The following is a 14,682-nucleotide window of genomic DNA, read 5'->3' as shown; positions in this document are numbered from 1 at the left end:
ATACAAGCATCTTGGTAGGGAGAAACTTCCATGGGTGGGGGACTCGGGGCTGGAATAACAAAGCATTTCTAAAATGTTCGATCCACTGAAAACCCCCTCAAGAAACTAGGAGTCAAGCACACAGCAGCCCTGTAGTTCCATTCTTTGCTTGCATTTTTCTGTGTCCTTGGTAGTGAGCACTGAACTGATCAAGGGAAAAGCTGAGGATTTGTACAGTGACTGAAGGACAGCATCCACACACAGATTCAGTATCCCACAGCTCAGGACATCCTTTAGCAAGGTCCTCAGTGCAGGCTCCCATAATGACATGTCAGGCTACATGGTCATCTGGAGGCTAGACAAAGCAAAGATTCTCTTACAAACGTCCCTTCCATGGTTTGCAGAATTCGGTTCCTTGAGGTTATGGGGCTAAGGCTCCAGACATTCTGGCTGTTAACCGGGGCCTTGCTAGAAGAGGTTCTCAGATCCTCAGCAGGTTCGCCGCCCCCCCCCACACACACACACACTTCACTAAGAGCGACAGAATCTCCCTCCAGCCTTGAGTCTTGTTAACTTCTCTTTATGCGAGCCACTAGAGAAAACTCTGCTTTTAAAAAAAAGCTCCTGGAGTCTGCCCCGTCTGGTTAACCTTCACTTTAAGTCACCTCTTTTGGAATTTCAGCAACATCTGTACCTGGGTTAGACAAGGGACCATACCTAGAGTGCTGCCTACCGCCCTATGTAACAGCCCGTAGCTGGTCTCTCCAGGAGACGAGTCTAATTTGGTGAGAAAGGAGACTGTCGCTGAAATCCTAGCTGCATTCCTTCTTCTTAGAATAGACTCTGGTATCACGGACTGCTTGCAGAGAGTGATGCAGCCAGTGTTTCTCTTCCTACATTTCTTTCCAGGAGTATTGACACTGTCACGTGTTTATTAGCAATCTGCCAGGAACAGAAAGCTGAGGCAGAGAGGCCTGTGCACTTTCCCAAGTGAGAAAGTGGTGGCAGAGCCTAGCATTCGGGCCTTTCCAACCTCAGAGCCTGGAAAGGCTGCTCTTGGGCCACACAGGCACAAACTCCAAGCCAAGGACTGGGTAGGAAGAGCTGGGGCTGGCATGGAATAATTCTGGCCCAAGAGTGTGTGGCCACTCAGCTTGCTTCCCACGCATCACTGGGGTCCCCGATTCTGCATTACCCAGAAGGTGAAAGCAGATGAGCACTATGGAGATCCCACTCGGACCTCCCTGTGCCTGCATGCCCAGGAACCCCAGGGGTGCGGGGTGAAGCCGCAGGAAGCCAGGAACCACCGGGCATGGATGTGGAGCGGGCCTCCCCTCCACCCATCCTGGCCCCTGCCCCCTGCCGCCCTCCCACTCCTACCCCCAGGCACTTCTCCCTCAGCTTTGTGCAAAGGCCTGCACTGATCCACGTGTGAGCTCTCGGAGGGACTTTGTGCCGCAAATTCTTTTCAAAAACATAATGCTGCAAAGCCAGAGCGAGCCCCCTGAGGGTATCCGGTTGTTCACGTTCCTGAGTTCGGAAGGGTTTATGTTTCTGTCCCTGGGATGGGGTTTTTCCAAGTCAGTCAGCGTGGGTGCCTTGGCGCAGAGGAAACTGGTGTGTAATAAGTTAATTCTGGCCTACCCCGACGCGACACACAGGTTAAGGATGACTTGTGGGATATGCCGCTAAGCCGACAGCGCCGGAGCAGGGGGAGCAGCCTTCTTGGGGTGCCCACAGGCAGTTCCGGGAACTCCCAGATATGTCTCTGCCGGCCCAACCGCGCACCGGACGTGGTGAACCTCATCCCATCCAGCAACCGGGAGTTTTCCAAAGAGCTCAGGTGATTTTTGCCAAGATAACTGCTGCCTGGAGACATGGGAGTGGTTAGGGCACACAGGGAGAGACCTCATTGTGATCCTGATCGCCTGACACCGGGCTGTTCTGCTGCCAGGCGTGGCTCAGACCCAAAAATCACTATGGAAAGACCCATAAAGGGTGCACGCACGTACATATGTATGTAGCATGCGTGCGCGTGCACGCACAGGGCGGCGATGAGACCTCATGGAGCTGTGCGTTTCCACTCCCAACTCCTTTTTCCTGTGATTCACTTTATGATTCTATAAAATAGGAATTCAAAAGGATATATGAAACTTCCCAAGAACAAAGGGATCCACCTACAAGGGAACAGGACTTGAGCTCCTGGGAATTCATAAAACTGCCTGATTCCGGATTTGTAAAGATGTCGCTTGCTGGGCCAAGCCATCTAGGAGCGGGGCAGGGGTCTGCTGCAGCTTCCCCCAATGCCGCCGCCTCCCATGGGCCTTTGTTAACACGAGATTTCCCGGAGCTTTGCCCCTGCAAAGTCATGCCAAAGGCAGGATCCCTACCTAAAACCTGGCAGATCTCCCCCCACCCCCCACCCAGGAGAGACAGAAAGCATAGCAGCCCAGGAAACAGGAGCCCCGGACCTGGGGACAAAGAAGCTCTTCACTCCTCAGGTGCCAAATAGAGGAGGGTGGGTGGCAATCCCTTTGGTTGGCTGAGTAGTCATTAGGAAGCCAGCTGCAAACTTGTATTTCCCTCTGGGATCCTGGATGAGCCCAGCTGGCCCTGCCAGGAGAGCTTCTCTTTAAAACGAAGCTGTTGCTTTCATGTGGCTGGCCCAGGAACATGCTCTGTGGATTATACAGTGTCTGGGTGCCCTGGTGAGCAGATTTGCAGGGAGTGGGTTGGGTAGGATGGAGAGACATCTGGAAGAACTCAGCACAAGGTTCTTATTGGACCTGAGAGCCTCGACTCTCCAAGTTGATCTTCTAGACTTGCGTATCACAGGTTAATACTGGACCCATGCATAATGATACATAATTTGAGACTTGTAAAAGCTGCCTTGGACTTGAAAGAAACACAGTCCATGCCAGGAAGGTTATGCCCGGCATGCAAGAGCAAGTCGTACTGGTAGAATGCGTGTCCAAAGCAAGGTTGACAGGCTCTCAAAAGGGTACTGTGCAGGTCGGGGTGGGGGTGGGGGGACGGGCCTCATCCTGCAGCTAGAAAACCTTCCAGCTCCCGCCCTGCAAGCCTCACTTGGTACATCTTGCTCTTGCTTTTATTTCAACCAGCATTGCCAACGCAGTCCACAAAGGGAAATTCGTTAATTTTTTTTTAATAGACCCAGAAATATCTCATGGACTTGAAGTGATGTAAACTTTGTTTTTTAAAACTTCTGGGGCCAGAACTGTAAAAGAAGTGCCTTGGGGGCACCCTTCCACTTCAGATAACCAAACTGTTTGTTGGCATTGCTGCAGACTGACATAGCCCGAGTTGGGATGTTTAGCTGCTTGTGGGGTGGGAAAAAAAAAATGTTAAGAAAAATAATTGTTGTTTTTGCAAACTATCTATTTAAAAACAGAACCTCAGGAAGCAGATTTCTGTTCCAGTGCCTGGATGAATCAGAGCTTACAAAGTATAAATACACATTAGCAGGAGGAGGCTTCCCAGAACCCATGTGCCTGTGTGTCTTCCCAGACCAGGAACCTCTGAACTCTTGCTTCTCATTCCCAGTAGAGGCAAGAAAGAGACCCACAGTCAAAACGGAAATAGTAGAGCCTTGCTCAGCTGAACTTCAAACCTTGGTAGGCCTGTTGATTTTTTTTTTTTTTTTTTTTCTGGAAAGAAAGCTGGCTTTTCATTGCACTGTTGCATACTTGCTCACTTTGGGACACACAGGTGTGAGGCATCTAGAAAGGTAGGAAACCCAGACCGTGGCTGCTCTGGCTCTTTTGCGACCTCAGAAATATTTCTAAATAAGTTCCATTTGACTCACTGACCTCTCAGATCAGCTAATAAAGATGAAGCACTTAGGCCATAACTTGCTCAAGGGGCCAGTGCAATTATTTTACTTAAGAATGATGTCAGGTGGCAATTTAGCAACCAACTGGCTCTCAGGCTATTTAATTCAGTTTAACAAGGAGGAAAAACATTGTAATTAATGAAGAACTTGTACTTTAGCACTTTAGCAAGGTTATTCTCAAATTTTACTGTATTTATGGGGGTGGGGGAGAAGAAGGAGGTGGTGGGAGAGAGGAGAGATGGATGGCTATGTTCGAATGGAGGCGTGGGCTGAGCCCGGGAACCTGCCTCTAAGAGGACCTGACTGCATCCCCCAACCCTACCCAGCTTGGACTGGATGTTTTCCAGACCTACATCTCTAACTGCAGAACCCGGTGATGGCTTTCCATCTCACAACAACCAGCTTCAGCCTACTTCTTTGCTGGAATTTCATGATATATGCTTTTTTTTAAAAAAAATTTGTATTAGAAAAGATGATGGAGAGAGAGAGGGATATCTTCCATTCACTGGTTCATACCCCAAACAGTCAAGAGCTTCTTCTGGGTCTCCCACATGGATGCAGAGTCCCAAGGTTCTGCTGCTTTCCCAGGCCACAAACAGGAGCTGGATCAGAAGTGGAGCAGCTGGGACTTGATCCAGTGCCAATATGTGCTGCAGACAGAGAATTAGCTTGTTATGCCACCACGCTGCCTCCCCTACCCCCGTATGATTTAGTCTAATGCTAGAGTTCTAATTGGCCAAGTTTCTGGACTGAAAGTTCTTTCTCTCCGAGGATCCTTTTTTTTTTTTTTTTTTTTAAGATTTATTCATTTTAATACAGCCAGATACACACAGAAGAGGAGAGACAGGAAGATCTTCCGTCCGATGATTCACTCCCCAAGTGAGCCACAATGGGCCGATGCGCGCCAATCCGAAGCCGGGAACCAGGAACCTCCTCCGGGTCTCCCACGCGGGTGCAGGGTCCCAAAGCTTTGGGCCGTCCTCGACTGCTTTCCCAGGCCACAAGCAGGGAGCTGGATGGGAAGTGGAGCTGCCGGGATTAGAACCGGCGCCCATATGGGATCCCGGGGCTTTCAAGGCGAGGACTTTAGCTGCTAGGCCACGCCGCTGGGCCCATCTCGGAGGATCCTTTTACAAAGAGGGCCTAGAACATTTATGGGCACAGAATCCCTTACCTTGTCCTCTCCTACACCAGGGTAACCAGGGCTTTCTTGCCCATTTCCTTCTCCCCAAAAACCCTAAAAAACACCCTTGGTAATTAAGCCCCGGGTTTTTAGCTCGCCTGTGAGGAGCTGGCTCTCTACTCTCCCACTGAACAGAAGGCTAGTCAAGACAACACCTGTGAATCTCAGCATCACTTCCCTCATGGAATGAGTTGCAGAGACTCATTAAACTTTTTTTTCCTTGGGACAAAAGCATTTGGCAGTGCCCGGCGCGATATTGTAATGATTATGGTCCTTGCCTTGAACGCACCGGGATCCCATATGGGCGCCGATTCTAATCCCGGCAGCTCCACTTCCTGCTCCACTTCCCATCCAGCTCCCTGCTTGTGGCCTGGGAAAGCAGCAGAGGATGCCCAAAGCCTTGGTACCCTGCAACATACATGGGAGACCCAGAAGCTCCTGGCTCTCGGCTTTGGATCGGCGCAGCACCGGCTGTTACGGTCACTTGGGGAGTGAATCTTCGGACGGAAGATCTTCCTCTCTCCTCTCTGTATATCTGCCTTTCTAATAAAATAAATAAATAAATATTTCAAAAAAAAAAAAAAGCATTTGGCAGCTACCCAAAGTATCCTGGGGTCGGCACCGTGTTTTAGCGATCTAATCTGCTGCCTGCAGCACCAGCATCCCATATGAGCACTGCTTCTAGTCCCAGCTGCTCCATTTCCCATGCAGCTCCCTGCTAATGGCCTGGGGAAGCAGCAGAGGATGGCCCAGGCCCTTGGGCCCCTTTACCCACGTGGTGGAAGGGGCCATGGAGCTCCTGGCTTCCAACTTCAGAGAGGCCCAGCTCCAGCTGTTGTTGCCCTTTGGGAATAGGACCAGCTAGCTTATGGAAAATCTCTAACTCTCCCTATCAAATCAAAATAAATCTTACAAAAGAAAGAACCCTAGGGTCCTGTATAACCCAAGTTTACCAGCCCCCAGGATGCAAGTTGCTTCAGGATGGTGTTTGCGTGCAGAGGTGCTGGGACAGTCTCCAGGCCCGTGGGCTCTCCATTTCCTCCTCCCCTTTTGTGTCCAGCTTCCAGAGACCAGCGAGAATGGACTGCTCTACTCCCTAGAGAAATGCCACGGAACCCAGGCTCACAGCCACTCAGGTCCCTTCAGTTACCACCTGAACGAGCCAAGACACAACTGTCGGCCACTCCTAGAGCCACTGTGCACCAGCACTCCTCAGTGAGCTTGGGTTAGGCATCCTGAGACAGGACACTCACTGAGCCTGTCACCTGTTCTTGAACAAGATGCCCAAGTCCCAGGCCGTAGAAAATAAAAATCTCCCAAGGAATGGAAGAGCAGCATTCCCGTCTGCTTTGGTCCTGTGCAGTGTTCACTGGCACCACGCAGAATGAAGACACCAGAGGTGGGCAGAGGACAGGCCTGCATTGTGGAAGCACCGGGCAGACCGCCTTGAGAGAGGTGCACTTTGGCTTTGTAACTGGAAGCAAGGGAATTCTTGTCACTCCTGGAAGCCATCCACATTCCTGTTTGCTGCAGAAGTACCAGAGGCAAAACCCCAAGCTTCTGCCATCGTGCCATGCCGATCTCTGGCCCCCATCAGCCATGCCCGAGAACCACAGCTCTTCTGCTCTCTGATGAGCAGGGCAGGCCCAGCTGACTCCGCAGTCTCACGCAAGGCCAGGCACCTGCCAAATGGCAAAGCCAGCCTGGCCCAGCACCGCCTGCCTTGTGCCCAGGCAGTGAGTACAACGGTCCTACTGCCAGAAACTTCCAAGTGTAGCCAAGAAACCACCCACAGGGGTAAGTACGCAAAAACGCTGCAAGAGTATGGTTTGTAATGATGCCAGGGCATGCGCACTGTTCCAAGTAGCCAGGGGGGAGGGGAAAAGAAAAGCAAAAAACACAAAACACAAGGCAGCGTTAGATGTCCTCTTCCTCACCCTACACCAATTCCAAACTATTTAAAACCCCCCGAGTGTGGTGGGCAGGTCCTGGGAGTGCTAATAACAATTCACCGCCACACTACAGGCCATTAATCCAGTGGTGTTTATTCAAGCAGTATTCACACTTGCTGTTGAATAACAAGGGAATCATGCTTCCCCCCCACAGCTCCAGCTTCCCTGCAGCCCTGCGATGAATTCTATGGCTGAAAGCCTTTTCAGGTCCACATCCATGCACCTGCGTGGCACAGCCTGCCAGCACAGGCTCCACAGCGTGGCAGAGGCACGCAGCCAAGCTACGTACAACTAGGTAAGCTCACGGGAGGCCACACTGTTCCATGTTTTCATACAAAAAATTTAATAAATATTACTTTCCAAAAATTTATTGCCAGGAACAACACATCGAAGATGCACTTTTCCCCCCGGTGTATTCATATAACAGTAATAGGACAATACAAAGTATCTTCACGGTCTCACTGAACCAACAAGATGACTCTGTTTTCATAAGCCTTTTTGATCTTGAACTTTGTAATAGCACTTTGATTTCCTCACTTAAGGCAGGCAGTGTACTCTATGGCAAACCTAAACAGTGATCTTACGGGACATTTTCTGGTTCAAGTATTCAACTAGCTTATTGGAACACTCCCTAAATGCAGTAGATAACGATGACAACAAGAACAACAAAATCAAACCTAAAGGTGGTTTGGTATTAGTGTACGAATGGTGAAAAGAAATCAGAATTTACACAGTAAGATTGGTGTGCTTCAACTTCACACAGTCAGTTTGCTATTTTGATGGTGCTCACTCCCTCACGTTTGGGCTACGGTAAGTTATCCCCGAGCTTGTTCCTCGGAACCGCTCTGCAGCAGGTCGTCTGTCTCTTCTCAAGTGTAAAGAAAAATTAAAAAAAAAAAAAAAAAAAAGGAACCTGTTCTCAAACAGCCTCAGTCGGTCCTTAAAACGCATTTTAAAGTGATGCTACAGGAGGGGTTTTAACATCTGACGTTGTACAGAAAAAACAAAACACAGCTATCCATCAGCATTCCAGGCAAAGGAAGCCCATCTTATTGTTTTTAAAATAAACTAGTTTCAAACACCTTAAGTTTGGCGTATAGGCAACATGTAATAAGTTCAAAAAAAAAAAAAAAATAGTTGTAACGCTTACACTGCTATCAAAAACCTTCAGTTCTAAACACATACATATAAATAAAAAGGAATGATGTTTTAAGGCTCTTGATTATTAAGTTAATAAATCAAATATACACAGTGATTAATAAAAAAAGAATTATTTACATAACTATACAAAAATTCTACTTTTGACATTTTTTTCCTCTTTAAATTCTTCATTTGACCAGCAACTGCTGACATCCAAGTCCCCCCTTCCCAACAACAAACAAAATACAATAAAAAAAATAAATAATAAACTCATTTGTGATAGCTGCTGTGGTTCTGAGCTGCAAAGGCACTTCCAAATACAGAACTACTTGTACGTCATCATAAAACCAATATACAAAAACAACTCAAGAATCAATAAATATAAATAAAACTATGATCCCAAGACTGCATCACCATTAGGACATCTGGCAGGAGTGGGAGTTCAGGACCAAAGGCTGGGGCAGTCTCCTGGGAGCCCGATCCGCAACGTGTCAGCCGTAGGGAATGGTCCAACCAGGGCACTCTTTGCCTACCTTTTTGTTTTGTTTTGTTTTGCATAGCCGTGAGATGCAGCCCTCGCTTTCCCAGCCAACCACAGAAACTACCACTGCCAGTGTAAGCCAGCTTGTCAGAACTTAAATTAACACAGGGCTTTTTCTAAGTCAACAACAGCCTCAGAGTCGAATAGGACACAACAGTTTCAAGAACTGCCAAGTGGCCTCACTCTCCCTCGTGGTGGCAGCGCCCGCCCTCTGCTATACGATGTACTCCATCCGGTTCAAGCTCTGCGCGCTTTCCAAGTCTCTGTTGTCCTGTTTGTTTGTCCAGTTGGGGTGTTTTGTTGGTGTGCCATTGGGGGGCTTCTCGTCTCTGTCTACCAGCGTGTATGCGGGCTGTTTGGCGAACCGGGCTTTCTGCTGGTGCTTGTCCATGTCGTCCTCTTCGACTTCCGAGTTGTGTGTCCTTATTTTAGACATTTTGGAGTTCTTGCTCTCGTAGTCCTTGACAGGGACCGTGTTGGCACCGTGCTTCTCAATGGGGTTCTTGATCTGGTTCAGCTGCTCCCGCACGTTGTTGGTGGTGTTGTCCTCCGAGGCTGAGCGAGTGTGGCTGCTGGGCTTCCGCCGCTTCCGCACGCACCAGTAGAAGGCCGTCACCAAGCAACAGACCCAGGCCACAGTCAGGACGGAGCTCAGCAAAGGAACCAGGAAATCTGGAAGGCAGGCAGGCACAGGACCCATCAACTTGGCAGACAAGAACTAAACAATACCAGAAGTGGTTCTCCTGTCCCGAGTCCCTTACAGGAACACACCATGGGGCCCAGTCCCTTTTCACAGTTGCACTAGTTGTCAGTTCCCAGCTCTAAGGAACTCTGCCCCAACTCTGCCCAGAGGCAGTGGTGTCTCAGGGTAGTTCTGAAAAGCAGCTTTTCAGAACTATCAGAGGCCCAAAGCAGGTGGCTCCCATGCCAGGGGATGAGGGTTGACATTTTCGTCTTGCTACCACAGTGATGATCGGGAAATTAGGGAGCGTCTGGCAGAATGATGAAGACGCCACTTGGGATAACTGCTTCGGAATGCCTGGGATCAAGAGCTGGGCTCCCTGCTACCCATATCAGAGACCCAGAGTGATCCGTAGGCTCCTAGCTTCATCCAGCCCGGCCCAGTCCTAGCTATTGCAAGCATTTAGAGACCAGCTGAGTGATCTCCTTTTCAGAACGAATGAAGAAAAATGGGAAAAGAAATGGGCGTGAGGAAAATGAGGTCATCCTACAGAGTCATCAAGCCTCGAGTAAGCCCTACACCAAACAGCCGGTGTCAGGACACTGACACACCAGATCCCGGCCCATTTCAGGACACGCACGCCAGCCCTGGCCCTGTGGAGTGTCACCCTGCTGAAGGCTCTGCTGTGGTTCTGGACATAACACAGCACCTGTTGTGCAGGGGAACCTGCACAACAGGTGCTGTGTTATCAGGGAAGGACAAAGGACAGTCGCTCTCCCATCAGCCACGTGCCCTTGGCCAGGAAGCCGGACCCCAGAGCTAACAGGGTGGGTTTCCTGGGTGCTGTGCCAAGGTGGACATGTTGCCGAGCCACACCTACCTGTTGTGTTTTTCTGAGGACGCCTCTGAACTCGGACCTCAGCAACGGCAGCGATGAGAGAGCTGTTTCCATCACGCTTGCTGACAAGATCAATGATCTTGTCCGTGATCTCCTTGATGGGGTTCCCATCGTCACGGATGTCTTCAGCGGACTGGCAAGAGGAAAACCGGTCAGTCTTCAGCGTCAGGAGCACATCATGGTCACTTTCATTCAAAATTCCTTGACAAGCCGTCTACACAAGACTCCCCCCACCCCCTGTCCACCCGCTTCCATGTATTTGGCTCCATTTTGATAGTTACTAAAACTTTAGTTACTAGCTACCTTGCAATCAAATAATTCAGTACCAGCGGGATCTTATACTCACAATGGCCACGTGAATTTCATTGTTGGCCAACGGGGAAGGCTCACAGGCTATGTAGATTGAATATTCAGCAGACACATTCTTCAAAATATTCAGATTCCTCAGTTCACTGCAGATGTGCTCCGTGGTGAGTCCCTGCAACAATTTGTAAAAATCCACATACAGGAGATACAGAAAGAAAGCAAAAAAGCTGATGTTTGGAAGGCGGCAAGCTAACAATTTTACATGAGTTTAGGCTAAGGAAAAGTAGATCCCAGCTTGTGAGATCCTTCCTCTTTTAAAACCAACAAATCCACAGTCATTCCCAACTTCTAAAAAAGGTGTTACGTACCGGTGACATCATCTCCTTGTTAAAGGTAAAGGTGATGTTGGCACAGTTATCCTGGTAATAGGAGTCCGAGGTGCACTTGGTCTTGACCGGCTGCAGCCCAGATGAGCGACACTCACCCACCCCGGTACAGGGGCGGACGAAGCACTGGTCATCCAAGATGGGGATGCAGCTCTGCCCACTGGGGCACTCACTGTGCCCCTTGTGGAGCAGGCAAGGTCGAGGGCCACACCAAACCTAAAGAGAGAACAGGAGCCGACAGCTTAGCAGGAACGCCCCAGCCCCAGAACCCCAGGACACAGACGAAGCGCAGCTCCCCTCACGCCCTACCTTGGAACAGGCAATCCGTCCGTTCAGGCACTGGCAGGTGTTACAGTCGTCATCCCATTTGGCCCCGTCTGGTATCATACTCCCCATAGTGATGCAAGGCCTTCCTGAAACTGACAGGTGGTGGAGATGCTAAGGGGAAGGAACATGCCTCTCTCCACGAATCTGATCAGGGCAGCTCCTCATACAGCCGTGACACCTGTGCCTTCTGCCAGGCACCGACACTTCTGTTACGGCAGGCACGGAGGTTCCTCGCCGCCCTCCGGCCCTGCACAATGGCCCAGGTGACCTGCTTGGGCTTCCACAACAGCAACAGATGGGACCAGAGACATTTCACAGCCAAGCTTTCAGGGGCGAGCCTGGCCCTTTGCCAAGATGAGACAGTTGCTGGGCAACTACACCTAACCCGCAGCACCATCTCACTCTGCCAGCCGACACACAACACTGCAGCACAAATGTGCCCTGCCACGAGCCACGGTGTGTCGGCATTGTTACGCAGCACTCACATGTGTGGACAGTCAGAACGCTGACTGTGGGACTCTGCTCACCCGGCACCCTCCCAGCCCACAGACAGGCACACTCACCTTCCTGGCACTTAGCACCACTGTGCCCCGGGGGGCAGACACAGCGGTAGCCATTGATCTCATCCACACAGGTTGCCCCGAAGGCACAAGGTGAAGACTGGCATTCGTTGATGTCTAGGAAAAAACGAAATTCTCTTTTAGGCTCCCACTGTGGACAGGCAGTATTTGCTTCTGGGTTGTCTAGTGACCCTACAGACAGAACAGCATCCCCACCACAAGTTAAACTAAGTGAGCTTTCGCTTACACGGTCCACAACCGAACAAACAGATCTGCAGCCCCCGCCCTGCCCCTCCCAGGATAACCGAGGAGGGCAAAATATTTTTTTAAGGTTTTGCATGGCGTAAGGTCTCTGTTGTGACATCATGAAGTAGCCACAGAGAATATGCAAACGAAGGGGTCTGGCTGTATGCCAATGAAACTTATTATATAATAACAAAGCTGTAAGTGGCCCCCAGGCCATTCTTTGCCAGCCCCCGACTTAGAAACACGAAACACACAACCTCAGCCCAATTGGTGCTGAAATTTAGCCCCAAAAACACAGACAGTTCAGGGAGAGGGAGTAGAAAGAGGACTTGTAGAAGGGAAAGAAGGCGGAGCTTCCTGAAAACCCGCCCTGCCTGCCACTTGATTCTGTCTTAGTCACTTTTCTCAGCCTGCTCAAAGCCACTGCAGAAGCCCCAGTTCCAGGCTCTTCCGTCGGCCTCAGCTCCAACCGACAGCTGCGGCTACCATCCTCCGTCCCCACCAGCTGCAGGGAAAGCCCAGCGCCCTCCTTGGGGCTCCAGTGTGTGCCTAGTCGTCAGATTCTGTGACTGGTACTGTATTTCCCCTAAGATCTAGGGCGCTATGTCTCCCCCAAGGACCCGAATCCCAGCTGGAAGCGGTACATCACTAGCTTTGTCAGGGATCCTAATAAGGAAGGACAGCTCTAATGGTTATCAAGAACAGCAGCCTGGGGCTGAGGAGTCCAGTGAGAAAGAGAGCTACTGGGGTGGGCGTGGGGAGAACACACACACACAGTTGGTCCTTACTTATTCTGCAGTCAGGCCCCGCAAAACCCGGGGCACACTCGCACCGGTACCAATTGTCTCCATCCACGCAGGTGCCACTGTTGTAACTAATAGGGAAAACAAAAACAAAGAAAATATCCCCTTGGTTACCAACCAACTGCCCGGCACAATCATGGGTGACTATGTGACTTAGAATCAGTGATTCTCAACCCCGACCTTCCTGAGGAGTTTTAAAAAAAGAAAAAATATATATATATACACACACACACACATATTTATATATACTGATGTTCGGGTCCCTGCCCTAAAGAATCTAATTTCCTAGGCGTCTCCCTTGCAGCCCAGGCCCTGGGACTTCTAGGAGCTCCCCAGGGGACGCCCAGGTGCAGCCAAGGTGCAGAAGCACTGCTCTAAATGAGGGCACAACCTGGCTGATTCCCGTGTGCTGCACGGAGCAGCAGGCCCGGCATCCCTCCGGGGAGCTTGTTAGAAGGGCACAGCCTGAGGCCCCGCCCAAGACCTCCCGACCTGCGTTCAACACAAAGATTCCCACACAGGCGCAGGCCAGCACACTCACCAGGGATGAGGACTACAGTCATTGGTATCTGCAAAGGAAAAGACAACCCAAGTGTGAGGCTTTCAACAGGGAGAGGCAGTCTGGACCTTAAGGGAAAGCATCATTTAGTTCTCCATTACGTAACCACATTATAAAGTCAGAGTAGTTATCACCAAGAAGCTACGGTGGGCAGCCTCTGCTAAATTGGAACCAGGCCTGCAGCATTCCCAGCTGCATTGGCCGTGGGACACAGGACGCAGGAAGAGGCCCCGGGAGGGGACAGGCGTGCTGGGGGGAGCAGGCGAGGAGACGGGCTGCTGTTGAGCCGCGGGAGCTGGGAACAAGACACCATCTGTCTCCACTTATCTCACTGGCGACTTTCTCAGGCCCAGGTCAGCACTGCGTCCCATCAAGTCATTAATACAGACCCAGGTGATACAAAAGCAGACATCAAACAGCTCTGCTTCTGGTTTCGATTGCGAGCCAGTCCCTAGGGGTGTCAGACTACTCTGCAGCAGCCCTGGGAGAGTTCCAAGGGGGGTGGGGTGGGGAGGACACTCACTCTGGGTACAGGTGGGCCCCTCCCAGCCTTCTTTGCACACACAGCTGAAGGACTCGCCGTTGACCACGCAGGTGCCCCCATTATGGCAGGGGTTGGGCAAACAGCTACTATTCCGGGCTATAAGACAAGAGCAGACAAGACCACCCCCACTTTCTGAGAATGCACCCGCAGTCTGAGGAGCCAAGAAGCCTACCAGGCAACTCGCCCACAGGCTCCACAAGCCAATCAACCGACCTGTTCCCATGGCCACACCCACAGCAGGTCCCACGTGGTGGGGCTGACGGCTTACCTATGTTACAAGTCGCTCCTTCCCAACCTCCGGGACACATACACTTAAAGGCATCGCCCTCGTCATAGCAGGTGCCGCCATTGTTGCACGTGGCCTCGTCACACTGGCTGTCACCTGGAGGAGAAACATCTCAATGTGAGCATTCAGTCTGGTCTCTCACAGAAGGCAGACAGACCTTGGGCGGGGCGGGGGGAGCGGGGAGAGCTGCCACTTACGTGAGTGACAGGTCTTTCCTTTCCACCCATTCTTGCAGTCACAGTAGAAGTCGTTGACCAGGTCTCGGCATGTGCCCCCATTGTGGCAGGGGTTCTGGCTGCAGTCATTGATATCTAGAAGCGACAAACCAGGAGACACTCGGCTGAAGACGATTCCAGGACCATTCCTGGCACACCCAGCCTCTCCGTCACCACTGCCCACATCAAAGGGAAAGCTGAGCAGTCCCAGGACTCTGACCC

The 14,682-nt window shown here is 50.8% G+C and overlaps 2 protein-coding genes across 3 annotated transcripts in view; one reads left to right on the top strand and one right to left on the bottom strand.

Moving 5' to 3' along the window:
- The window catches only part of SLX4IP (SLX4 interacting protein), a 181,680-nt gene extending 175,377 nt beyond the window's left edge, over positions 1-6,303 (top strand). The window contains exons 7-8 of one of the 2 annotated variants that reach the window (XR_009247469.1): positions 3,392-3,614; positions 6,076-6,303. Coding sequence is in view for 1 of the 2 variants with exons in the window: in XM_058679703.1 (XP_058535686.1) it covers positions 3,392-3,430 (39 nt within the window). In the remaining variant the exon portion in view is untranslated. Of the gene's footprint in view, positions 1-3,391; positions 3,982-6,075 lie in introns of those variants that run through there. The other variant, XM_058679703.1, reaches the window with a different exon arrangement.
- Positions 6,304-7,291: 988 nt separating this feature from the next.
- The window catches only part of JAG1 (jagged canonical Notch ligand 1), a 34,715-nt gene continuing 27,324 nt past the window's right edge, over positions 7,292-14,682 (bottom strand). The window contains exons 16-26 of the mRNA XM_058679461.1: positions 14,443-14,556; positions 14,228-14,341; positions 13,939-14,055; positions 13,398-13,425; positions 12,842-12,927; positions 11,811-11,924; positions 11,230-11,339; positions 10,903-11,136; positions 10,575-10,706; positions 10,211-10,361; positions 7,292-9,320 (exon numbers count right to left, since the gene is read on the bottom strand). Coding sequence (XP_058535444.1) covers positions 8,863-9,320; positions 10,211-10,361; positions 10,575-10,706; positions 10,903-11,136; positions 11,230-11,339; positions 11,811-11,924; positions 12,842-12,927; positions 13,398-13,425; positions 13,939-14,055; positions 14,228-14,341; positions 14,443-14,556 — 1,658 coding nt within the window. The 3' untranslated portion in view covers positions 7,292-8,862. The remainder of the gene's footprint in view (positions 9,321-10,210; positions 10,362-10,574; positions 10,707-10,902; positions 11,137-11,229; positions 11,340-11,810; positions 11,925-12,841; positions 12,928-13,397; positions 13,426-13,938; positions 14,056-14,227; positions 14,342-14,442; positions 14,557-14,682) is intronic.

Source organism: Ochotona princeps, chromosome 22 (genome assembly GCF_030435755.1).
Source record: "Ochotona princeps isolate mOchPri1 chromosome 22, mOchPri1.hap1, whole genome shotgun sequence".
NCBI lineage: Eukaryota > Metazoa > Chordata > Mammalia > Lagomorpha > Ochotonidae > Ochotona > Ochotona princeps.
The sequence above is the reverse complement of the archived record's forward strand: the minus strand, read 5'-3'. Positions and strand labels throughout refer to the sequence as shown.